The sequence below is a fragment of the Podarcis vaucheri genome (assembly GCF_965113315.1).
Source record: "Podarcis vaucheri genome assembly, chromosome: 18".
In the NCBI taxonomy this organism is placed as follows: Eukaryota; Metazoa; Chordata; class Lepidosauria; order Squamata; family Lacertidae; genus Podarcis; species Podarcis vaucheri.
The window spans coordinates 6667650-6692980 of NC_138756.1; the positions used below are offsets into that span (position 1 = coordinate 6667650).

At 48.0% G+C, this 25331-nt stretch overlaps 1 protein-coding gene across 1 annotated transcript in view; it reads right to left on the reverse strand.

The window, feature by feature from the left end:
• Window positions 1-9669: 9669 nt before the first annotated feature.
• MAP2K2 (mitogen-activated protein kinase kinase 2) overlaps window positions 9670-25331 on the reverse strand; it is a 36713-nt gene continuing 21051 nt past the window's right edge. Inside the window, exons 8-11 of the mRNA XM_082206575.1 lie at window positions 23016-23080; window positions 19630-19691; window positions 18455-18500; window positions 9670-13765 (exon numbers count right to left, since the gene is read on the reverse strand). Of these exons, the coding sequence (XP_082062701.1) occupies window positions 13655-13765; window positions 18455-18500; window positions 19630-19691; window positions 23016-23080 (284 nt within the window). The 3' untranslated portion in view covers window positions 9670-13654. The remainder of the gene's footprint in view (window positions 13766-18454; window positions 18501-19629; window positions 19692-23015; window positions 23081-25331) is intronic.

Below are 25331 nucleotides of genomic sequence, written 5' to 3' on the forward strand. Positions count from 1 at the left end.
CTTTTGCAAACTGGCTGTTGCTTTTTGCAAGGGAGACTTTATTATTATTATTTTTTTTGCAAAGGAGGAGGAGGAGGAACCAGAAGGGAGATTGCAACTGGCAAAGGCACAGGGGGGGGTGGAAGGGGGGAGGGAAAAAATAAATAAAAGAGAGAGGGAGCATTCAAGGCAACCCCCCCCCCCCATCCTAGCTTTGCTTGCTTGCTCGCTTGCTGCCACGTCTCACCCTTGGCTTGCTTGCATCTTGCCCAGGGCACGCTCCGGCTGCAAGCGGGCAATGGCCGTGTGGTTTTTCGCTATATTTTTATTTTTTTGGCAGCCTGCAATTGCTGCCTTCTCCGACCCCACCCAGGCGACGGAGCGACCCTTCTCCTCCCAGCTAAGCCCATGTTATCTAACCCAGCAACGCGGCCAGGAAAGCGTTTGCAAGCCGGGGAGCTGCAAAGGGGACCCTGCAATGCAATGCAAAGCCAGCCTGGAGAAGACAGGTGCGTTTCCTTATTTAAAAAGGGAGGGGGGAAATAAAATCTTTTTGGAAAGAGTTGGTGGGGAGAGTCGGGACTTTTTATTTTATTTTTATTTTATTGCTTTGCAAATGATGTTGATGATAATGGTGCAAGCTTTAGGACCGCACAGCACGCCGGAGATGGAAAGAGTTGGTTGGGGAGAGTCGGGACTTTTTATTTTATTTTTATTTTATTGCTTTGCAAATGATGTTGATGATAATGGTGCAAGCTTTAGGACCGCACAGCACGCCGGAGATGGAAAGAGTTGGTTGGGGAGAGTCGGGACTTTTTATTTTATTTTTATTTTATTGCTTTGCAAATGATGTTGATGATAATGGTGCAAGCTTTAGGACCGCACAGCACGCCGGAGATGGAAAGAGTTGGTTGGGGAGAGTCGGGACTTTTCAATTTTTTGCTTTGCGAATGATGTTGATGATAATGGTGCAAGCTTTAGGACCGCACAGCACGCCGGAGATGCAAGCTGGAATCCCTGGTCAGCTGCGAGGAAAGCGTTTGCAAGCCGGGCAGGTGAAAAGGGAACCTTTCAATGAATTGCAAAGCAAAGCAGCCAGCTTGGAGAAGACAGGTGCGTTTCCTTATTTAAAAAGGGAGGGGAAAAATAAAATCTTTTTGGAAAGAGTTGGTGGGGAGAGTCGGGACTTTTTATTTTATTTTTATTTTATTGCTTTGCAAATGATGCAAGCTTTAGGACCGCACAGCACGCAGGAGATGCAAGCTGGAATCCCTAGTCAGCTGCGAGGAAAGCGTTTGCAAGCCGGGAAGGTGGAAAGGGAACCTTTCAATGAATTGCAAAGCAAAGCAAGCCTGGAGAAGACAGGTGCGTTTCCTTATTTAAAAAGGGAGGAAAAAAATAAAATCCTTTTGGAAAGAGTTGGTTGGGGAGAGTCGGGACTTTTTAATTTTTTGCTTTGTTTTGCGAATGATGTTGATGATAATGATGCAAGCTTTAGGACCTCACAGCACTCCGGGTCCTCGGCAGAGGGATTCCCTCCTGTTTGACTAGTGTCCAATTTGATTTCTTTTTAAATTTTTTTATTTTATTAGCATATAAAACACATACAGTGGTACCTCAGGTTAAGTACTTAATTCGTTCCGGAGGTCTGTACTTAACCTGAAACTGTTCTTAACCTGAAGCACCAGTTTAACTAATGGGGCCTCCTGCTGCCGCTGCACGATTTCTGTTCTCATCCTGAAGCAAAGTTCTTAACCCGAGGTACTATTTCTGGGTTAGCGGAGTCTGTAACCTGAAGCGTATGTAACCTGAAGCGTATGTAACCTGAGGTACCACTGTACATATACATTTACACAATACATGTACACAACACACTACCTTATCTTCATAATATAAAAACATGCATCACTCTATATAATACCCATCTATACTATACATATTAACATACCAACACACCTAACCCACACGAACACCCACCAACTTGACTTCCAGCCGTTCTTGTTACGCTACTTTATTTTTCCAATTAGCTTCATTATTTCTTTAATCTCTTCTTCTATCTTGACTTTACTCTCCTTTCACTCTAATAATTTTCTAGATTCACTCAATATCTGTCAGAAATTCTACTTTTCCCACATAAATTTTGATGCATTTCTTAAAGATAGACCCCTCCTTATTCACTTTTTGTACCAGATCTCCTCTTATCCTCCCTGTTAGTTCGGCAATGTGGAAGTATTCCATCATTTTATTTTATTTTATTTTATTTTATTTATTGTATTCCATCATTTTAGATAATCAGTCTGTTTTAGCTGGGACGCTGTTGCTTTTCCAATTTTTGGCAATCAATAACCTTGCCGCCGTAGTTGCATACATAAATATTGGTCTGACCGTTCTAGTGTGCAATTTGATTTCACCAGCAAGACGCCCATCGCTGAGCTCAGCCTTGGGTTCATGCTGCTGGTGGGCCAAGGAGCCAGGGACATTTTGCTTTATTTATTATGGTAGTGGTGCAAGCTTTAGCGCGGGTGGCGCTGTGGGTTAAACCACAGAGCCTAGGACTTGCCGATCAGAAGGTCGGTGGTTCGAATCCCCGTGATGGGGTGAGCTCCCGTTGCTCGGTCCCTGCTCCTGCCAACTTAGCAGTTCGAAAGCACCTCAAAGTGCAAGTAGATAAATAGGTAGCGCTCCAGCGGGAAGGTAAACGGCGTTTCCGTGCGCTGCTCTGGTTCGCCAGAAGCAGCTTAGTCCTGCTGGCCACATGACCCGGAAGCTGTACGCCAGCTGTATGCCGGCTCCCTCGGCCGATAAAGCGAGATGAGCATCGCAACCCCAGAGTCGGTCACGACTGGACCTAATGGTCAGGGGTCCCTTTACCTTTACCTATGATGGTAGTGGTGCAAGCTTTAGGACCTCACAGCACGCCGCAGATGCAAGCTTAAATCCCTAGTCAGCTGTGGGATTCCCTCCTCCTGCTCCAGTGCTTTTTACTGTCATCTTGGGCAACATCAGCCACTGGGCTGGGTATTAAGTTTAGACTGTAATCGGTCTAGGTTGTGTGTTTTTTAAAATAAAATAAAATAATAATAATAATAATAATAATAATGTTTTGTGTTATCTATATCATCCAAAGGCCTGTGTTGGTAGGCAGCCAGCATAAATACTGTTACTGCTAAATAAATGGTTATAACAAAATAAACTATTATTATTACTGTTGCCAGAGGGTGACCAATGCATTTTCCCCAACAGTTTTTTTTAATAGTTTCGTGTTAAGTGCATTTTCATGTTCGGCGTATTTTTTGGTATTGAACTATAATAAATTAATGATTGGTGAATAACAAAGGAACCGTTCATATGATTTATTTATTGCATTTGTGTAGTGCAATGTTTTAAGGCTGAGCTATCCCCGCTCCTGCCAACCTTAGCAGTTCAAAAGCACGTCAAAGTGCAAGTAGATAAATAGGTAGCACTCCGGCGGGAAGGTAAACGGCGTTTCCGCGCGCTGCTCTGGTTCGCCAGAAGCAGCTTAGTCCTGCTGGCCACATGACCCGGAAGCTGTACGCCGGCTCCCTCGACCAATAAAGCGAGACGAGCGCCGCAACCCCAGAGTCGGTCACAACTGGACCTAATGGCCACAAATCCAACTCAGTGGTGTAACGTTGGAAAATGTCAATCACTTCTCCTACCTGGGCAGTTAGCTTTCCACAAGGGCCGACATTGATGCCAAAATCCAGCATCGCCTGAGCTCTGCGAGTGCAGCTTTCTCCCGATTAAAATGCAGTGTGTTGGAGGACTGGGACAACTGCAGGGAAACCAAAATGCTTGTTTACAAAGCTGTTGTACTACCAACCTTATTGTACGCTTGTGAAACATGGAGCACTTATAAACGCCATCTCCAGCTCCTTGACAGATTCCATCAACGGTGTCTCTGAAATTTTTTACACATCGCTTTGGAAGACAGGCGAACTAATGCCAGTGTCCTGGAAGAAGCAAAGATCACCAGTGTCGAAGCAATGATTCTTCAACATCAACTTCGTTGGACTGGTCATGTCGTTCGGATGCCTGATGATCGTCTTCCGAAGCAACTACTCTATTCCAAACTTAAGAATGGAAAGTGTAATGCTGGTGGTCAACAAAAGAGGTTTGAAGACTCTCTCAAGACAAATCTAAAAAATGTAGCATAAACAGTAACAACTGGGAAACACTGGCCTGCGAGCGCTCCAATTGGAGAACAGCCTTGACCAAAGGTGTCATGGGCTTTGAAGACACTTGAACTCAGGACGCAAGGGAGAAACGTGCTAAGATTGGCAAATCCACACCGTGATCAACTCCCACCCGGGAACTAATGTCCCCACTGTGGAAGGACGTGTGGATCCAGAATTGGCCTCCGCAGTCACTTACGGACTCACTGTTAAAACCATGTTTAAGGAAGACAATCTTGCTCGGCTACGAGGGATCGCCAAAGATGTCAGCAGAGCATGAGACTCTCAATCTCAGAGTCGTGGGTTCAAGCCCCACATTAGGCAAAAGATTCCTGCGTTGCAAGGAGTTGGGCTGGATGACTGCTGTGGTCCCTTCCAACTCCATGAATACAGATTCATGTGGCGCTCATCTCGCTTTATTGGCCGAGGGAGCCGGTGTACAGCTTCCGGGTCATGTGGCCAGCAGGACTAAGCCGCTTCTGGCGAACCAGAGCAGTGCACGGAAACACCGTTTCCCTTTCCGCCAGAGTGGTACCTATTTATCTACTTGCACTTTGAGGTGCTTTCGAACTGCTAGGCTGGCAGGAGCAGGGACCGAGCAACGGGAGCTCACCCCATCATGGGGATTCGAACCACCGACCTTCTGATTGGCAAGTCCTAGACTCTGTGGTTTAACCAACAGCACCACCCGCGCTAAAGCTTGCACCACTACCATAATAAATAAAGCAAAATGTCCCTGGCTCCTTGGCCCACCAGCAGCATGAACCGAAGGCTGAGCTCAGCGATGGGCGTCTTGTTGGTGAAATCAAATTGCACACTAGAACGGTCAGACCAATATCATACATAAGTAGCAGTCAAGGACAACATTCCTTGTTTTCCTAGAGTGGCCATGCGGGGAATGTTTGGTCCAGCCAGTCGAGAACTTCCTGTTTCCTCCTGGGCTGGGACATACAAACATTGAATCCAAAATAAAGCAGTACAAACAAGCAAAACAAAACACTAGAAAAAAAGAAAAACGAACAAAACAAAAACACACATTTACAAATAAATCCACATCATCATTCTGATTGTTATGTACGTATACACATATTGACTTCCTTCCTTTGTTCTAAGACCTCGAAATTTTTACTCTTTCTAAATTGTTGTGTCCAATGTAATTACCTATTATCTTTATGACTTTTGCACCATTTTTCTTTCTTTAACCCTGCAAAGCTTCATTCGTTACATACCGATATACATAATGACAAAAGACAGCCCCAATGATAAGAAAAAAATAATTCCTATTTGCGACGGCTGCTGCTAGGATCTTAGTGGCGAAAAACTGGAAGGGAGATACAGTCCCTACAGTGGCGGATTGGCAAATTAACTTTTGTGAATTTATCGAATTGGCCAAGATGACGGCAGCAATCAGATTACAATCTAATAAAAAACTAAGAAAAGAATGGGAATGTGTAGAGGAGTATATGACAAAACATTGTTCCAAAATAAACTTATTGATATGCTTAGATGGATGTTTGCAAAGTTAGGATGATAATAATGATAATGATGATGATGATATTATTACTATTATTATTATTATTATTTAAAAAATTCCTTACAGTAGCACCTTAAAGACCAACTAAGTTAGTTCTTGGTATGAGCTTTCGTGTGCATGCACACTTCTTCAGATATTATTATTATTTATTATTTATACCCCACCCATCTGGATGGGTTTCCCCAGCCACTCTGGGCGGCTTCCAACAAAACACCAAAATACAATAACCTATTAAACATTAAAAGCTTCCTTAAACAGGGCTGCTTTCAGATGTCTTCTAAAAGTCTGGTAGTTGTTTTTCTCTTTGACATCTGACGGGAGGGCGGTCCACAGGGCGGGCGCCACCACCGAGAAGGCCCTCTGCCTGGTTCCCTGTAACCTTACTTCTCGCAATGAGGGAACCACCAGAAGGCCCTCGGAGCTGGACCTCATTGTCTGGGCGGAACGATGGGGGTGGAGACGCTCCTTCAGGTATCCTGGACCGAGGCCGTTTAGGGCTTTAAAGGTCAGCACCAACACTTTGAATTGTGCTCGGAAACATCCTGGGAGGCAATGTAGGTCCTTCAGGACAAGGCACAGCAACATCCAGGAAAGGAGGATAAAAGTTGGAAAAGATTTTACGGGTTTTTATATAAATTATATTGCTTTAACACAATATTAAAAGAATATTAAATTAATTTAATAATGCCAAGCACGGGTGGAGGGAAGTCACAGGGTTGTAAAGGGGGGGGGGAGGTACAGTGATATATGGATATATAATTACAGAATGTAAGTAAGAAACGTTAAAAGATGTTCTTTTCTTTTTTTGAATGTAATTGTGTGAGAAACAAATAAAAATTAACAAAATGCAAAAAACAACAAACAACCATAGTTTGAAGGGACCCCCTGAGGGCCTTAACAATAATAATAATAATTTTTTATTTATACCCCACCCTTCCCGGTTCAAAAACCGGGCTCAGGGCGGCTAACAACAATTTTAAAACACTTTAAAACACTTAATTATAAAAGCAGCATAAAATACAGTATAAAAACATGAATAACAATAACATTCAAAAATCAATTAGATAATCCCCAGGGCTAGCTGGCTGAATTGGTCCTACTTGGGCCAGCGAGGAGGCCAGGGGAGAATGAGCTGTGGGGTCTCAGAGCGGGTGATCTTCATAAAAGGGGAGGGAGGAGAAGGGAAATAAAAGATCAGACTGAATTCAAATTAAAAGCCAGGCGGAATAGCTCTGTCTTACAGGCCCGACAGAAGGAGGTTAAATCCTGTAGGGTTGTAGCATACATAAAGAATGTTCTATCCTTCTTTGGCACCAATTGGCCGACAATGCCCAAGAGAAAGGCCTCTGGTTTCTTAGGGAAAGTACATTTAAGTACCTTTTTCATTTCATTATATATCATTTCCCAGAAGGCCTTAATCTTCGGGCACGTCCACCAAAGGTGAAAAAAAGTACCTTTAGTTTCTTTGCATTTCCAACATTTATTATCGGGCAAATGGTAGATCTTTGCAAGCTTGACTGGGGTCATGTACCACCTGTATGTTGTTTAGTCATGTCTGCCTCTTTGTGATCCCCTGGACCAGAGTATTTACAGTAAATTATAAATTATAATTCCCCCCCCCTTCATTCTTTATTGAAGTGAGGAATTTTCCATTTGTCAAAAGAAAGGTGAATATATAATCATCTGTGCTCATGAAGAATCCGTCAGCTGCAACGTCTTCATCTTGCCTGGATTGAGGCTAGTCCAGGGGTCAGCAAAGTTTTTCAGCAGGGGGCCGGTCCCCTACCCCTCAGGCCTTGTGGGGGGCCGGACTATATTTTGAAGAAGACAAAAGAACGAATTCCTATGCCCCACAAATAACCCAGAGATGCATTTTAAATAAAAGGACACGTTCTACTCATGTAAAAACACGCTGATTCCCGGAACCTGGATTGAGAAGGTGATTGGGCCAAATCCAGCCTCCGGGCCTTAGCTTGCCTACCCACGCTCTAGATCAGCCTTTCTCAACCTGTGGGTCCCCAGATGTTGTCGGACTACAACTCCCAGCATCCCTGAGCTCTGGCCTTGCTAGCTAGGGGTGATGGGAGTTGTAGTTCAACAACATCTGGGGACCCACAGGTTGAGAAAGGCTGGTCTAGGCTTACTGGACCTCATCCAGTCCATTGCCACACCTAAGCACTGGTTCGGAACATCCCCTGATGGAGAGGAGAGGGACACTTGAGTCCACATCTTTGGATTATCTCCCCCTGGCAAGGCTCAGGCAGATATTGAGTACCACGGGAGGTAAAATATAGTATAATCCCTTAGCATCGCTGCCAAAGGGCAGGGAAGTACTGTATTTTTTGCCCTATAGGATGCACTTTTTCCCCCTCCAAAAATGAAGGGGAAATGTGTGTGCGTCCTATGGGGCGAATGCAGGCTTTTGCTGAAGCTTGGTGCGCACCAACCCCTCTCGCTGTCCAGGCTTCAGGAAGCTCTGCGCAACCCTCGGGAGACGGCTCCGAGGGTTGCGCAGAGCTGCCTGCAGTCCCCGGCTCAGCGCAGCTCTGCACGGCCACCAGGAGCCAGGCGCGAAGTCCTGCCCCGTTCCCGATGGCCGCGCAGAGCTGCCTGCAGTCCCGGGATCAGCGCACTTCTCCCCATCGCCAGCCCCACAAGCTTGGGGGACAGCGGGGAGGCAGAGCGCGCCTTGCCACTGTTCCCCGACCTGGTTCTTCCAGCCCCGCACCTGGGGGGGAAATAATTTTTTTTTCTTTATTTCCCCCCCCCAAAACTAGGTGCATCCTATGGGCCGGAGCGTCCTATGGGGCGCAAAATACGGTAATCCCTTGTGGGGCACGGTTTAAGCAGAGTTTAAGACGCCCGTCTCAAAGAGGAACTGCGGTGATTCCAGTCAATCTTCGTCGCTTTACAAAACACGCTAGTTTGGTTTGTGTTTGGTTCAAGTCGTCCAAATGATTGGGATGTGGAAATACAAATTCGGAATGTGAAGGGGAACTACCTGAAAATGATTCGCAGCTGTTCTCTAACTCCAAGCAGGCTTGCCAAGATGTATAAGACTGAATCAGATACCGTATTTTTCCATGTAGAAGACTAGGTTTCCCCCCTAAAAAAATAATGTCCAAAATTAGGGGATGTCTTATACACGGATAGTGTCCCCCCCCCCATTTTCTTAAATCTGAGTCCCCCAAAATACATGGGGGCATCTTATAGACAGAAAAATACGGTAAGTGTTGGAGATGCAAGAAGTTGAATGTTCCTTCATGTGTGGTGGACTTGCAAAAGAAGCTTCCTGCAGCTATCTAAGGAAGTCAGACTATCCTCCCCCAGGGCCAGGGCCTTCTCAGTGATGGCTCCGACCTGGTGGAATGCTCTGTCCCAGGAGACCAGGGCCCTGCAGGATTTAACTTCTTTCCGCAGGGCCTGTAAGACAGAACTATTTCGCCTGGTTTCAATTTGAACTTAGCCTGATCTTTTGTTCCCCTTCCTTCCCTCCCCCTCCCCTTTTTATGAAGATTCCCCGCTCTGGGATCCCACAGCTAATTCTCCTCTGGTCTCCTCGCTGGCCCAAGTGGGACTAATTTAGCCAGCTAGTCCTGGTGATCATCTAATGTTTATTGGATGGATTTCCCCCCTAAATTGATTTTTGATTTTATTGTTATTTACACTTTATATCGTATTTTATGTGTGTGTTTTTTGTGTAGCATCAATTAAGTGTTTTAAATTTGTGGTTAGCCACCCTGAGTCCGGTTTCCTGAACTGGGAAGGGCGGGGTATAAATAAAAAATTATTATTATTATTATTAACAATGGTGGGTTGTGCTTACCCATTTTTTGCTGTACTAATAGGCGATAAACTAAGAAAAACTTTGCAAAACAAAGCATAACTGAGGCATTTGGGTGGCTCTTCCTTGGCCTCTCGGATCACACACTGCGAACAAAAATCCACAGGAAACCAGGCTTCTTAATGTAAAGTGCCATTTATTTCTTCTCCCCATGGTGAAAATAGTTTCTTTAAAAAAAAAAAAGCACCGTCAAAACACTCAGCACATTCTTAAACACCCCTTCCCCAAGAAACCAAAGCCGTAAAAGGAAACATAACAAAAAAAAATCTTTTTGAACCGTAAAATGCACCCCCCCACACACACCCAGCAAAAGCCTCACTGTTCAGATATATATAAGCATTATGAAAAAAAAAAAGTACAGTAATTAGATCACATGATCCCACTAAGTTCATTGACAACTTTTAACTCAAACACTGAATATTATACATTCAGATCCTCAGGAGTTACCCCATTTGATAAAACTAACGTTTGCACTTGGAGTGAGGGGAGGGGGGGAATTAAATCAGCTGTCAGACAGTGTCAAAGTGGAAGGGATCTGGCTGCGGGAATGGATTTCAAATTATAGTTTGAGGGGGGAAAAGACTTGAGTTACAGAAGGCCTCCCCCTCCCTGACCACCCCACCCAAGAAATGTCGCCTATAGATCTGCTAAGGGGGTCTCTTCCCATTTCCTTCGGCCCGCTTAAAGAGGATTGAAAATTTGCAAGTTTCCCCCAGCTGCTCTTTACACACGCAGTAAATCTCCACCCCACAGGAGAATCCACCCATCTTTCTCCCTTGCTGCTTTATGAAGACGGCAACGACATGGTCAGTCTCGCTTAGAAAGCACACCAAATAAGAGCAACTGCGAGGTTAAAAGGGGTGGGGTGGAACGCCTTCCAAATGTTGTGTTTCAAATCCACGATCGAGTCACTTACACTATTTAGAAGGGGAAATAAAATGCACAGTCCGTTTTTATTTTGCTTTCGTTCCATACCCAGTATATTCCGTATCCACAATCAGCAGCAAAACATGGATCAGTGGGGGGGGAAACACAGGGTCTCTCCCCTGGCCTGGGTTATCTTCCCAGCAGTCTTCGTCGGCTTGTGGGGGTCCTGTTCGCCTCCCCTTTTAGATCGTATCAGATGCTAGGAGTCCGGGGGGGCGGGGTTGCGGGAGAGAAGAAAAACTCAAGGCAGTGAAGAGACACACATGGGCTCAGTTTCTCTCTCTCAAAGTTTCGTGCAAAGCTTGCATCTTTGCCCTGCAATCGGGTGGGAATCGATGGAAAGCACTGATACTCAAATATCCTTCACAGACAAGCCACCGAAAAACAGAAGGAAGTTTGCAGACTCTTGAAAGCAAAAACGAGTATATGGGGAGAGGGTTCGGTGAGAGAAGAGTGAATTATTATTATTATTTTGAGTGGGGTAGGGGATTTCTCTGAGAAGGGCTTGGGAGAGAGAAAAGGCACCTTGCCCCACCAAGTCCTGAATGCAAGAAACCAGCCCAGTTCACCAAAGTCAAGAATTGCGCCTCCGACTTGTGGTTAAATGTTGTTCTGTGTCCCTATCTCTGCAGAGTCCCAGGGATTTAAGGTCGCAGTGCCAATAGAGGGAGAGCCTTTTGCTCCTGGCAACCCAATAACCTTTGGGAATTTTGGGAAGGCATTCCAAAATCCCACCCCCAAGGGTAGGCACTCCACAAAGTTCCCCTACCCACACGGAGACGCTCTGGGAAACATGTTGGGAGACATCATGGTGCGGACTCCTGGAGGGAGGCATTCGGTTGTCGAACTGGGCCTTTCTCTCTCCTGAAGCACTTGCCAACCATGCTAGCCGGTCGTGCCATGCACGGATGCCAAGATACCCACCGGCTCTGCCGCCTTTCGAGAGGCAAGTGCCAAGACAGGCTGGGGAAAACTTATTCATCCCTTGCGTCGGGGAGCTCAAGGCAGCCGTGTCTTTTAAAAGCAGCTTCACCTTAGATGGGGTTTTTTGCAGGGTTCCTAGCAAGGTGAGCTAACAGGAAAGCAGTGGTACCACTGCAAGCTGCCGGCTTCTGTTGTGGCCGAGTGACTCGCCCGTCAGCCCACCTGTCACTTGGCCTGCACCAAGTCATCCCAAGGCGCAAACCCAAGCAAAGACAGAACATGGCCAGCGCCTCTTCAACATCACCCTCAGCAAGCCCCGATCTGGGGACTCCGCCTGGTTCAGCCACCCAGCTGTGGCTTCCTTACCTGCTGGAATTGAAGGGGTGGGGGGTGGGCACTTTGGCCGGCCGGATGCCGGTTCCCACACTTCCCGGAATGGCAGAGGGCCCGGCATTCAAGGAGAACAAAACCTTATCGACCGCGAGGTGCTGGAGAACTTTGAAGCACCCGACGCTCCTTTTTCATGCTTTTTTTTTTAAAAAAAAGAAAGAAAATGGGCTGTAGGGGAAGTGTGTATTGGGTCTCACTCATAAACCTGGACAGCGAAAAGCCAAAAATGGTAAAGGAATTAACTGGAAATGAAAGAAGGAGGGAGGGAGTTAGAGAGAGAGAGAGATGGAAGTTTAAAGAAGGATCTGTTAAGATTGGGGATGAGGGGCAGCAGAAGGACTGGGGGGCAGGAGGGGAGAGAGGCAGCCTAACCACCAACAGCTTTTCTTCCAGTTCACCTGCTCCAGAGGTGAGGGCTCCTCTGAGCTATGGAGGGCAGCAGCAGCAACAAGACACTGAGAAGCATCCAATTGCAGCACAGGACTCTTTCACCATTAAATCGCACACTCTCGGAAACAGAGACGTAGCAACGCCAGTACCAAGGAGACGGCACCTTTATCGGGAGAGCGATGCCTCCGCTGCAAGGCCCGAGGAATAACACACACCGAGCGTGCGCTGGAGAGGAAGAGGCGGCCTTTGCGCCAGCTCCGCCGTCAAGAATTAGCAGCTGTGATTCTTCTCCAATAAATACCCGCAGAGGACTATTGACCTCCATCCTCCACTTGATGAGTTAGTGCACACTGATTTCAGAAATAAAGCACTCTGTTAAAACTGGAAGGAGATGGCTTTAAAACCGACACGTCTTTGGAGAAGCAGCGTGTGGACTGCTGCCCCCCACCCCCATTTTGTAATGACGACACAATTTCCACGGGGCACGGGTGGGGCTGCATGCAGCGAGGCCCAACCCAGAACAGACCCACCGAAACGCAGGGACACAAAATGGGCATGTCTGCAAATTTCAGCGGGTCTACGCCAAGCACGACTAGCGCCGGATACAACCCCTGTTGCATTTGTACGTAAAAATTACACACTCACACACACACGTGAAGACGGTTCCACGTTCGCCTTGAAGCCGTGGACGTTCCCTCTCCCACAAACACACAGAGGGCAAGTTGAACTAAAAACTTCTCTCGTAAAGAAACTGAATGCAGGAACCGCGGGGAGGGGAAGAGGAGGAGGAGGAGGAGAGAATGGGAAGGAATTGACTGCTAGCTTCTCAACCACCAAACACAAACTTCCTTAAAATCGCACGGTCCTCTCGCAGGCTCTAGGAAGGACCCGAGCCCCGGCCGGCGGAGCTGCCACGCTGCTCCGTTGGCCAATCGGCCCACTTCCACCCAAGCTGCACCATGTGTCTCCACCCATCTGCAGCACCCGTCTGGTAAGCCTCTGCCTGCGCCTCTCAGGCCCCCCACCCAGGAAGCAAGTGCAGAGAAAGGAAAGAAGGCACAGCCTGTCCCTTTCCCCCAAAACTGGTGACACAAACGTAAAAGGAAAAAGCAGCTCGCCGCTGCTGCACATAACCCGCCCCCCTCCCCAATCCCTTGCCCAGAGTCAGAAGCTCTGAAGAGATCCACACTCAGCTGCGGGGAGAGGGATGGAGCCGGACAACGGAACAGGAAGAGGGTGAAGCAAGCCCGCTTTCTGCTCTGTCTGGATGGTGACCGGGCAGCTTCCGAACGGCGGCGCCTTTGCTGTTCCGGAGCCAAAAATAAAGAAGAAAAGGTCGCGGAGGAGAGGCTGGCCGAGAGAGGCGGGTTCTCTTCTTCTGCTGAAGGGTGGCGGACGACAGCAGACAAGCAAGATGCACAAGAGGAGGAGGAAGAGGAGTAGAGGGGAAGGCGGCGGCTTGCTTGGCGGTCACATGGCGGTGCGGGTGGGAGTGCTGGGCTGGTTCAACCGCAGCGTCTTACACAGCCAGCCGGCGAAATCCACCTCTTCCACTTCGGAGCGCTTGATAAAGGCGTGATTCTGGAAAAGGAGAAAAAAAGAGGTGTAAACATCAAAACATACACTTGGAAACCTTCTCGCAAAGCTCTGCCTACGTTACAAGGCATAGTATGTTTTCAGATTTATTTATTTTTTATTATTCCCTCCAGGGTGGCAACACGAGAACGGGCCTTTTCAGTGGTGGCTCCCTGCTTGTGGAACGCTCTCCACAATGGAGGCTTGTCCGGCACCATAATTACACAGAGCAGCTCAGCAAAAGAACATTTCCTTTCCGCCAGGCCTTGGGCTCCTAGCTATCTGCGGTTTCCTTGGGTAGGTGGGTGGGACGTTTCGATCACGCCTAAACAGGATCGTCTTTTCAGACGTTTCTTTTGTTCCGGTTTCGGTGTTCATCTATTGTTAAGTTGCTTTGTGTTACCCCGTGGTTTAAAAAGAAGAAAAAGAAAAAAGGGGCAACCGGTGAATTTTAAGTAACCCTATCGTAATGGACGTTTATTTATTTATTTAAAATGGCACTGTTTTAACATTCTGACGTTTGCCACCCTGGGCTCCTCTGGGAGGAAAGGCCAGGGTAGAGATTTCATGAACAAATAAACAACGGCCTAGGACCCTTGTACCTTTGGGACCGCCTCTCCCGATATGCCCCACGGAGGACCTTAAAGTTCATAAATAGCAACAGCCTAGAGGTCGTGGGCCCTAAGGAAGTCAGATTAGCCTCAACCAGGGGCAGGGCCTTTTCAACACTGGCCCCGGCCTGGTGGAACGCTCTGTCCCATGAGACCAGGGCCCTGCGGGATCCGATTTCTTTCCGCAGGGCCTGTAAGACACGAGTTGTTTCGCCTGGCCTTTGCCTTGGAATCAGTTTGATTCCCTCCCCCTCTTTCTTTTTTCCTTTCTCCTCCTGTGAAGAGGCTGCATCTTAATGTTTCAATGTTGTATTTTAATCTTGCTTTTTTAAACTGTATTTTAATCAACTTTTTATTATTGGTTGTCAGCCGCCCTGGCTGGGGAGGGCGGGGTATAAATAAAATTTATTATTATTTATTATTATTATAGAAATGAGCAGAAGCTTATGCATATCCAGGTCTTCGCCAAATCAGCTAGCGGAGTAGGGAAGCCTCTAGCCCTCAAGGTCTTTCTGGCAGCCCTCCGCAACATCTGGCACCCTGCCCCCTTGGGCAAACAAGGTCCTGGGCTTTAGGAATGAGGCATGAGGTCTCCAACAGGTCCTAGTTCTTCCCAAAGCCCTGCACCTTGCTTAGCCAACTATGGGAAGCCACTGGGGGTGGCAGTCAGATTTTGACCTTGCTCCCCACACGACAAGGCACTGTGCGAACTACAGACTCCAGTGTCAAGGTACTCTTGCAGCTCACTTGGTGTGGAAAGTTGGGCTAGACTCACATCATCAGTTAGAAGCGAAACGCGTGGCTTGCAGTCACAGAAAGCTTCCACAAACACAGCCATCGGAACACTCCTGGCGTGGCCTGCAGAGGGAGCCAAGCAGCCAGGGACCCGGCTCCGTAAGAGAGAGGAAGAACTTGCAGCTCTCAGATGCTGTTGGGACTCCCAACGTTTTCTAGCATGGCCAGTGATCAAGGGCACATAGGAACTGTTTCCCACCAATATCTGGAGGGCCACAGGTGTGAGAGATACGCAGCTTGGCCCCTGTGTTCCCCGCAGGAAATTTAATAGAATCATAGAGGTGGAAGGGACGCCGAGGGTCATCCAGTCCAACCCCTTGCAATACAAAAGTCTTGGATAAAGCATCCATGACAGGTGGCCCCCCAAGCTCTGCTTAAAAACCTTCAAGGAAGGAGAGTCCATCACCTCCCGAGGAAGTCGGTTCCCCGGGTGTGTTGATGAAGCAGCACTGAGCAGAATCGAGCTCTCCACTCCACAGCTTGTGAGAAGGCCTCAATCCTGTTCTACGAAACAGCCTCAATAGGAGTTAACCGCCCCCTCCCTCTCCATTTTTCTCAACTGGCAGGGACAGCCAATGCAGAACTGACCTCGCCCAGCGATCGATAGTAATAACAATAATCGATATTTTTCGCTCTATAGGATGCACTTTCCCCCTCCAAAAATGAAGGGGAAATGTGTGTGCGTCTTATGGAGCGAATGCAGGCTCCTTGGCTTCAGCGATAGCAACACAAAGCCTTCGAGTGCTCCCCCCGCGCTCTGGAGGCTTCACGTTGCTTTCGCTGAAGCAGCCTGAAGCCCCCGGAGCGCAGCGGGAATTCAGGCTTCGGTTTGCTGGAGGCGTTGCACAGTTTTCCCTCTCTGCGCAGCACCCCTTCAGCGAAGCGGGAGGAGAAATGGAAGGGGCTCCGTTTCTCCTGAAGGAGCGCTGCGCAGAGAGGGGGAGAATTTTTTTCCTGTTCTCCCCCTCTAAAACAAGCTGCGTCCTATGGTCCGGTGCATCCTATAGAGCGAAAAATACAGTGGTTGTTCAGGTGTAGGCAAATCGCAAGCATACAGGTAAGAAAAAGCTAGTGGGTATTTGCACTACAGGCTTTTGCGTTGCTGTTTTTGGAGGGGAGGGGGTAAAGTAAACAATTAGGGGAAGTCAGGCTGATGGTGCTGGCATGAAACCTCCTCCCCCTTTTAACTGTAGCTCAGAACTGCGATCCAACGAATGCACAGAGTCACGTTGCAGCTCTGCTGGGGATCGGAACCACCTGAGCACACTGTCCACTGTGGGACAATGTCACTGCCCTGAAGCAAGAATGACCTGGCGCAGGGCAAGGGGACAATTGGGTACCCCGGCTGCTGCTGCTGGACTCCACTTCCCATCAGCCACACCCCGAAGAACAGCTTGGGAGTGATGGGAGTTGTAGTCCAGGAAACCTTGACAGATTAGAGAACTGGGCCAAAACAAACAAGATGAATTTTAACAGGGAGAAATGTAAAATATTGTACTTGGGCAAAAAAAAAATGAGAGGCACAAATACAAGATGGGGGACACCTGGCTTGAGAGCAGTACATGTGAAAAGGATCTAGGAGTCTTGGTTGACCACAAACTTGACATGAGCCAACAGTGTGACGCAGCAGCTAAAAAAGCCACTGCAATTCTGGGCTGCATCAATAGGAGTATAGCATCTAGATCAAGGGAAGTAATAGTGCCACTGTATTCTGCTCTGGTCAGACCTCACCTGGAGTACTGTGTCCAGTTGTGGGCACCACAGTTCAAGAAGGACACTGACAAACTGGAACGTGTCCAGAGAAGGGCAACCAAAATGGTCAAAGGCCTGGAAACGATGCCTTATGAGGAACGGCTAAGGGAGCTGGGCATGTTTAGCCTGGAGAAGAGGAGCTTAAGGGGTGATATGATAGCCATGTTCAAATATATAAAAGGATGTCACATAGAGGAGGGAGAAAGGTTGTTTTCTGCTGCTCCAGAGAAGCGGACACGGAGCAATGGATCCAAACTACAAGAAAGAAGATTCCACCTAAACATTAGGAAGAACTTCCTGACAGTAAGAGCTGTTTGACAGTGGAATTTGCTGCCAAGGAGTGTGGTGGAGTCTCCTTCCTTGGAGGTCTTTAAGCAGAGGCTTGACAACCATATGTCAGGAGTGCTCTGATGGTGTTTTCTGCTTGGCAGGGGGTTGGACTCGATGGCCCTTGTGGTCTCTTCCAACTCTATGATTCTATGATTCTTAAACGCCCGGAGGGCCAAAGGTTCCTCAGTCCCCCTGCTCTAGTGCCTTTCACAGACAACTGAGGGATCTGGTATGGATTAAGGAATTCAACATCCCCAAGAAACAGCTCCCGAGGATGCCAGGGCAAGGCAGAGGCGAACTTGCGGCATCGTAAGGTGTGCGTCTAAATATTGCAAGGCGCGGAGCAACCTCGGTTTCCATTTCATGCGTTGAGTTTCTAGGCCAGACGGAGTTGAAGATAAAGCTGCAGAGCTTGTGGAGCGGTGCCTGGGTAAAGTTTGAGAGCAGTGTTGGGGGGGAGGGAACCACCTTAGGACTTGCGGATGTTGCTGAACTACAACTCCCATTATCCTCAGCCTGGCCATGCCTCCTGGGGCTAATGGGAGCAACATCTGGTGGGCTAAAGGTTGCCCACACCTGTTTCGGAGGCTGGAGGAATGGAGATTCCTCTTCCATCCATCAATGCCCAGCCATTCGCCATTCTGCCCTGAACAGAAACACCGTATTTTTCGCTCTATAAGACGCACCAGACCACAAGACGTACCTAGTTTTTGGAGGCGGAAAACAAGAAAAAAAATATTCTGAATCTCAGAAGCCAGAACAGCAAGAGGGATCGCTGCGCAGTGAAAGCAGCAATCCCTCTTGCTGTCCTGGCTTCTGGGATAGCTGCGCAGCCTGCATTCGCTCCATAAGACTCACACACATTTCCCCTTACTTTTTAGGAGGGAGAAAGTGAGTCTTACAGAGCAAAAAATACGGTATAGGAAAAGGGGTAATAATCACATGCAAAATGCTTAACTGATTCCAGTTGAAGAACTTTGCATTTGCTGGGAGCTGGACTTGAGATTCTGAATTCATTTGGACGCAACATGCGTAGCAGCACCGGCCCAAGACGTTTTGGCGCCTGAGGCAGGGCGATGCAGCTGCTGGTTCCTTGGAGGCTGGGTCTGCTGCCCCTGCGGATCCTGCCACCCGAGGCGGTCGCACCACCTTGCCTCAGGGGTGGGCCGGCCCCGACTGTGCATATATGGAATCCTTATCGACTTACCATCAGCTTCTTCAAATCTGCCCGTTCAGCAGGGTTTTTAATTAAGCTGTGTGGGACAAGGAGGGGGAAAAAAAATCAGATTTATTTTTTTAAAAGGCAAAGGTTGCCTTTGCAAGGCCACACTCTTTAAGTTATCTTTTTTAAAATAAATAATATTTATTGATTTTCCAACCATTTGAACACAATAGAACAGAAAAAACAAAAAAGAAAAAGCAAAGAAAAAAAGAGAAAAAACATAAGATTAACAAAACAAGGCGCAAACCATTTAAAACACAAAACAGTTTCAATATCTTAACTTTCATTCCCTTATTTCCACGACCTCCTCACGCCTCCCTTTCTGTATTCCACTTCTATTAATTGTTTCAGCAATTCCTTTCCATCTTCCTCTGTTTTCTATCCTATAATTATCTTAACATATTCTAATCTTATTTTTCCCTCTATTTACTCTATTTCTATTTATACTTTTACTCTATTTCTATTTATACTTAATTCCTTATATCATTTCTACTAAAGCCATATAACTTCATTCCAACATTTTTCTAACATTCATTATTTTTACAATATTTCTGTACACACTCTTTAGGTTATCAGCACTGCCATACTTTTGGTGGGTCCTTGTACAGTTCCATTGGCTGCACTAACTCACCCCCACCCTCAAAATATATATAAGCAAACAGACCCCTTCCTCCTCTCGGCCACACGCAGCCGCCGCTCACCCATTGGCCAGGGCCTTAAACCTTAGCAGGCAATTGGTTGGCGATTTGCTGCACCAGGAGGATGGAGGAGGTTCTGCCGCGGTGAGGGATAGGGCGACAAATGTCGGGGGGGGGGGGGGAGAAATGGCGCCCTTAGGTTGCCGACCTCTGGTCTAGAGGACACCCCAGTCATGAAGGCTCTATCCTAAACACCCTCAAAAAAGTACCTGGAAATAAGCTTCTCTGAGTTAAGCAGGGCTTACCCCTGAGTACATGGATAGAATTGCACAGTAAAAGTTAACAAGCTGTTGCGTAAAACTGTAAAGGGGAGAAAATATCATTGGCAGAGACCGGTTCTCGCTCCCCGGAAAGCTTGGGGAACTGCGGCATTTGTGGCCGTGTGCATTTGGAAGAGGAGATGCTTCCCCTCTCGGCCCACTGGGGTTTGAACACCCCACACCGATGAAAGCAAACGCTTACCATTTATTTACAAACTCCTGGAACTCTTGAGTGAAAACCCCGTTTGGCAGCTTTGGAGGTGGCTGGAGATAAGAGGGGAGGAAAAGGAACACAGATGTTAAGACATGTCCCAGGAAAAGTAGACGCCACTGAGAAAAGCAGCCGGGGTGATGGGAGGCAATGGATGGGGAGGGGAATAAAAGATGGGCAGGGGTTGCAATAAAGGCTCCATGGGTCAAATCATTATCAGGCGTGGGCTGGCATGCCAAATCCCCCCCCCACCGGCCACCTGAATATTGCAGAGCGTCTTGGAGAACCACTTAATTTATTTTGCCCATTTAGCGACTGTAATGTGCTGCGTGCTGGATGCTAAAGCTTTAAAAAATAAATAAATGTGCAATTCCAAGTTTTAACAAGATATATATATAGGTAAAGGGACCCCTGACCATTAGGTCTAGTCGTGGCCGACTCTGGGGTTGTGGTGCTCATCTCGCTTTATTGGCCGAGGGAGCCGGAGTACAGCTTCCAGGTCATGTGGCCAGCAGGACTAAGCCGCTTCTGGCAAACCAGAGCAGGGCACGGAAATGCTGTTTACCTTCCCGCCGGAATGATACCTATTTATCTACTTGAACTTTTTGGCATGCTTTCGAACTGCTAGGTTGGCAGGAGCAGGGACCGAGCAACGGGAGCCCATCCCGTCGTGGGAACACCTTCCCACCAGATGTCAAGGAAATAAACAACTATCAGACTTTTAGAAGACATCTGAAAGCAGCCCTGTTCAGGGAAGTTTTTAATGTTTGATGTTTTATCGTGTTTTTAATATTCTGTTGGCAACTGCCCAGAGCGGCTGGGGGAAACCCAGCCAGATGGGCGGGGTATAAATAATAAAATCTTCATTATAATTATTAATTATGATGATTATGATTATTATTGTTGAACGCGGGTGGCGCTGTGGTATAAACCACTAAGCCTCTTGGGCTTGCCGATCATAATGTTGGCAGTTCGAATCCCTGCGATGGGTGAGCTCTCTCTCATTGCTTGGCCCCAGCTCCTGCCAACCTAGCAGTTCGAAACCACGCCAGAAAGTTCAAGTAGATAAATAGGTACCGCTCCGGCTGGCCACATGACCTAGAAAAACGGTCTGCAGACAAACGCCGGCTCCCTTGGCCTGTAAAGCGAGATGAGCGCTGCAACCCCAGAGTCGTCTGCGACTGGACTTAACTGTCAGGGGTCCTTTACCTTTACCTATTATTATTATTATTAAACACAAGAGTGGCCCAGGACTGATGCGAAAGCAGCAATCCCTGATCGGAGAACACGAACGTCCCGAGAATCTTGACTTCTGCCTCAAAAAGGAAAAAGGGCCTAGTCTTCACAGATTGCAAAGACGAGCCAGAAAACGTAGGAGGCAGAGCACAGCTCTGCAGGGACTCCGATGCCCAGGACTGTCTGTTCTGCAGACTGTCTCCGAAGTCCATCTGCTTTTTCCCTAGTCCACAAAGTCTTACATAACACCACACGTCTCTTCGAGATCCCAAATAACTCAGCAACCTATGCCCTTGTGAATTGTGGATTCTCACTGCGGTGTGCAACGTGAACCTGTAGGCTGACCCTGCTCTCTGTCCCCATGCTGCTGGGGTGAGGAACCTTTCGGGCTCCATGGGCCAGCCTTCTCAGGCCAAACAGGGCAGGTAAAGGTAAAATTACCCCTGACCATTAGGTCCAGTCCTGACCGACTCTGGAGTTGCATGCTCATCTCGCTCTATAGGCTGAGGGAGCCGGCGTTTGTCCGCAGACAGCTTCCGGGTCATGTGGCCAGCAGGACTATGCCGCTTCTGGCGAACCAGAGCAGCACATGGAAACGCCGTTTACCTTCCTGCTGGAGTGGTACCTATTTATCTACTTGCACATGACATGCTTTCGAACTGCTAGGTTGGCAGGAGCAGGGACCGAGCAACGGGACCTCACCCCATCACGGGGATTCGAACCGCCAACCTTCTGATCGGCAAGTCCTAGGCTCTGTGGTTTAACCCACAGCGCCACCCGCGTCCCTGGGCAGGTAGGCAGGGCCGAAAATGGGTTTCGCTTAATTTGCAGCGTTCATACCCTGGTTGTGGTGCTTCTTCGTAAATTTTAAAGGAAAAGGAAGGGGAGGGAGGGTTAGGAAGGCATACAAGCAGGCATGGGGAACCTGTGGCTCTTCAGGCATTGATACCTACAGCTCCCTTGATCCCTGGGGCATTGGCCGTGGTGGCTGGGTCCGATAGAAGCTGGAATCCAATGTCCCTGTGGGGGGCACAGGGTCTCCTACCCATGCACATACAGCTGGGAGCAAGCAATATGATTTAGGCAGCACTTCACGCAGCTTGCTAAAGGTAAAGGGACCCCTGACCATTAGGTCCAGTCGTGGCCGACTCTGGGGTTGCGGCGCTCATCTCGCTTTATTGGCCGAGGGAGCCGGCGTACAGCTTCCGGGTCATGTGGCCAATCTTGGTGAATTCACCGGGAGAGATTAAGCTCTGGCGAACCGGAGCAGCGCACGGAAACACCATTTACCTTCCCGACAGAGCAGTACCTATTGATCTATTTGCACTTTGACGTGCTTTCGAACTGCTCGGTTGGCAGGAGCAGGGACCGAGCAACGGGAGCTCACCCCGTCGTGGGGATTCAAACCGCCGACCTTCTGATCGGCAAGTCCTAGGCTCTGTGGTTTAACCCACAGCACCACCCACGTCCCAAACACCTCAACTTTTGCCAGCCTCCCTAGACAGGCATGTGGGTTTACTTGCTCGAGAAGCCAGGTATTAAACCAGGCCCTGGATTCTGTGAGGGCGGAGATCTGAAAACAGGGATTTTCTGCCGCTGCCCCATTCTATGGAATAGCTTTCCCTTTGCCACACGTCAAGGTGGCAACCGCCAGCTGCTTCAGGCGTATGGCGCAGACTTACCTTTTCGCACAGGCTTTCCCCTGACCTATAAGGCTGGACTCTGCTTTTGAGTCCGCAGAATTTCAGCTTTATTTACCGTATTTTTTGCTCTATAACACGCACCCGACCATAACACGCACATAGTTTTTAGAGGAGGAAAATCCGTAGGCATGCCACCTGTACGCATTCCCTCCATAACACGCACAGACATTTCCCCTTACTTTTTAGGAGGAAAAAAAGTGAGTGTTATGGTGAAAAAAATACGGTACTTTTGTGTGTTTTGACACTGCTGTTCCATTGGTTTTGCACTGCACCTTTTAAAAAATTGATATATTGCTTCTTTTAGACTGTTCGTGGCTTAAGAGAGCTTTGAAATATTAAGCTCTATGTGTCTGGGTACTGTTTCTGTCCCCACCCCCACCCCTTTTAAAACTATGTCGGCAAAGAACCCACAAAAACCAACCTCATCAAGCCACCAACCTCATTAACTATGTAGTCCAGCAATTCGAAGATAGCCATCGCAGGTCGACTGTCCATCCCGTGGCCTGCATGAAGAAAAAGGAACCAAGAGAGCGGAGTCAAAGCAAGCACTGGACACTGGCTGTGTGACCAACTGGCCCCACCCAAGCCGCTAGGTTTTATTCAGAGCCGGCCCACTGAAAAGAACGAACATGACTTGAGTTTACGCCCATTAATTTCAACAGGTCTGCTCGGAGTAAAACTTGGCTGAACACCACCCAAAGGTGTTGCATATGTGCAACGTATGGACACAAACCATACAGCCTTCTCCTGGGGACAGTGCATTTGGGAAAGCTGCGCTACTTAACAGCTCCCCGTCACCAAGCACTTGTCACAACGCACACAAGGCTTTTGCTGCCTGGCTGGATGAGGGTTTAGGAAGAGAGATGATGTGTACTGGGGGCTGTGGTGTAAGAAAATTGGGAGAACGCTAAATGGATACGCCACCACCGCCAGCCCTTCAGTGAATGAGGCAGGCAGCAAACCGAGAAGGCTGGGGGTGGGTGAGTTGGAGGACTACTTGCCCCCCTCGCAGTGTGCATAGGAATTCAGTTTTTTTAAAAAATAGTCCAGCCCTCCACAAGGTCTGAGGGACAGTGGACCAGCCCCGTGCGGAAAAAGTTTGCTGACCCCCTTTTTAGACTAATCTACCCACCCATAAAGGGATGCGGGTGGCACTGTGGGTTAAACCACAGAGCCTAGGACTTGCCGATCAGAAGGTTGGCGGTTCAAATCCCCACGATGGGGTGAGCTCCCATTGCTCGGTCCCTGCTCCTGCCAACCTAGCAGTTTGAAAGCATGTCAAAGTGCAAGTAGATCAATAGGTACCGCTCTGGCGGGAAGGTAAACGGCGTTTCCATGCGCTGCTCTGGTTCGCCAGAAGCGGCTTAGTCATGCTGGCCACATGACCCGGAAGCTGTATGCCGGCTCCCTCGGCCAATAAAGCAAGATGAGCACCGCAACCCCAGAGTCGGTCACAACCAGACCTAATGGTCAGGGGTCCCTTTACCTACCGATGTGCCATCTGAAACCAAAGAGGCATATTGGTTGTCAGATATGAACCCCCCCCCGCAAGCTCTCCTACTCCATGACGGTGTGGAATAAGAGGGTTGCATTGAACACGGCAGTTCTGGAACAGCAGTCTTCTGCAATTGAACTTCCCCATCCTCTCCCCTGAATGGGGGGGGGTGTGGTGCGCCACCTGGCACCCTCAATATCTTTTCTGAAGGGTGAGGAGACCCCCCAGAGCAGATCGGAGGGCTGCGCAGGGGAAAGAAGAGAAGAAGGTGGAGTCGCACTGCAGAAGCGGAACTACAGTGGTTCCTCGAGTTAAAAACTTAATTTGTTCCGGAGGTCCGTTCTTAGCCTGAAACTGTTCTTAACCTGAAGCACCACTTTAGCTAATGGGGCCTCCCGCTGCCGCCGCTGCGCGATTTCTGTTCTCATCCTGAAGCAAAGTTCTTAACCCGAGGTACCATTTCTGGGTTAGCGGAGTCTGTAACCTGAAGCGTCTGTAACCCGAGGTAGCACTGTACAAGGCTTTGGCTGCAACCCAAATTGCATTGGCTCTGTCTAATTGGAGGTGGCCCTAGTCTCTCTCTCTCACACCCCCTTTGGGAGGAAATCTTACAAACGATGCGCTGCTCAGGAGCCTTAAAATACTACCTTGACAGGGACATAAGATGCCCCCAGTGCTGGCAGGGAAAAGGCCAAGAGTAAACACGAGAGAGGTTTGTAGAAGAATGTGGCATATAAATAAGCCAATTAATAATGATTATGATGATGCATTATATTGCATGGGTTTGTCTCAATTGGAAGCATACCCAAACCAAGCTCTCTCCTGGCTAATCAAGCAAAGTACATTTACACTTAAAGAGCTGCCTAATTGGCAACTTTGTTTGCACAACCATTAAGGAAAGGAAATTTTTGAAGTGACTCTAGCCAGTGGTTAAGATCTGTATATGAAGGCCCGCAAAATTCCCTCCGGCACAGGTAACGGTGGTCGGCTTTTGAGTATTAAATCACTCTTGATCTTTTAAATCTGAATTTACTGACGCAAGCTGTACACATTATACCTTTTTATGATTTGTGGTCGCTATAATATTTGTGTGCAACGTCCGTTTGTGGAGCGGAGCAGACTATTAAAAAAAGCCCTCAAGGCATGTTTAAATTAGACCTGTTCCTTCTATTCATGGCTACTCAGAACAGATTCACTCAGTTTTAATGGACATGACTAATTGTCCATTAAAAAATAGTCCAGCCCTCCACAAGGTCTGA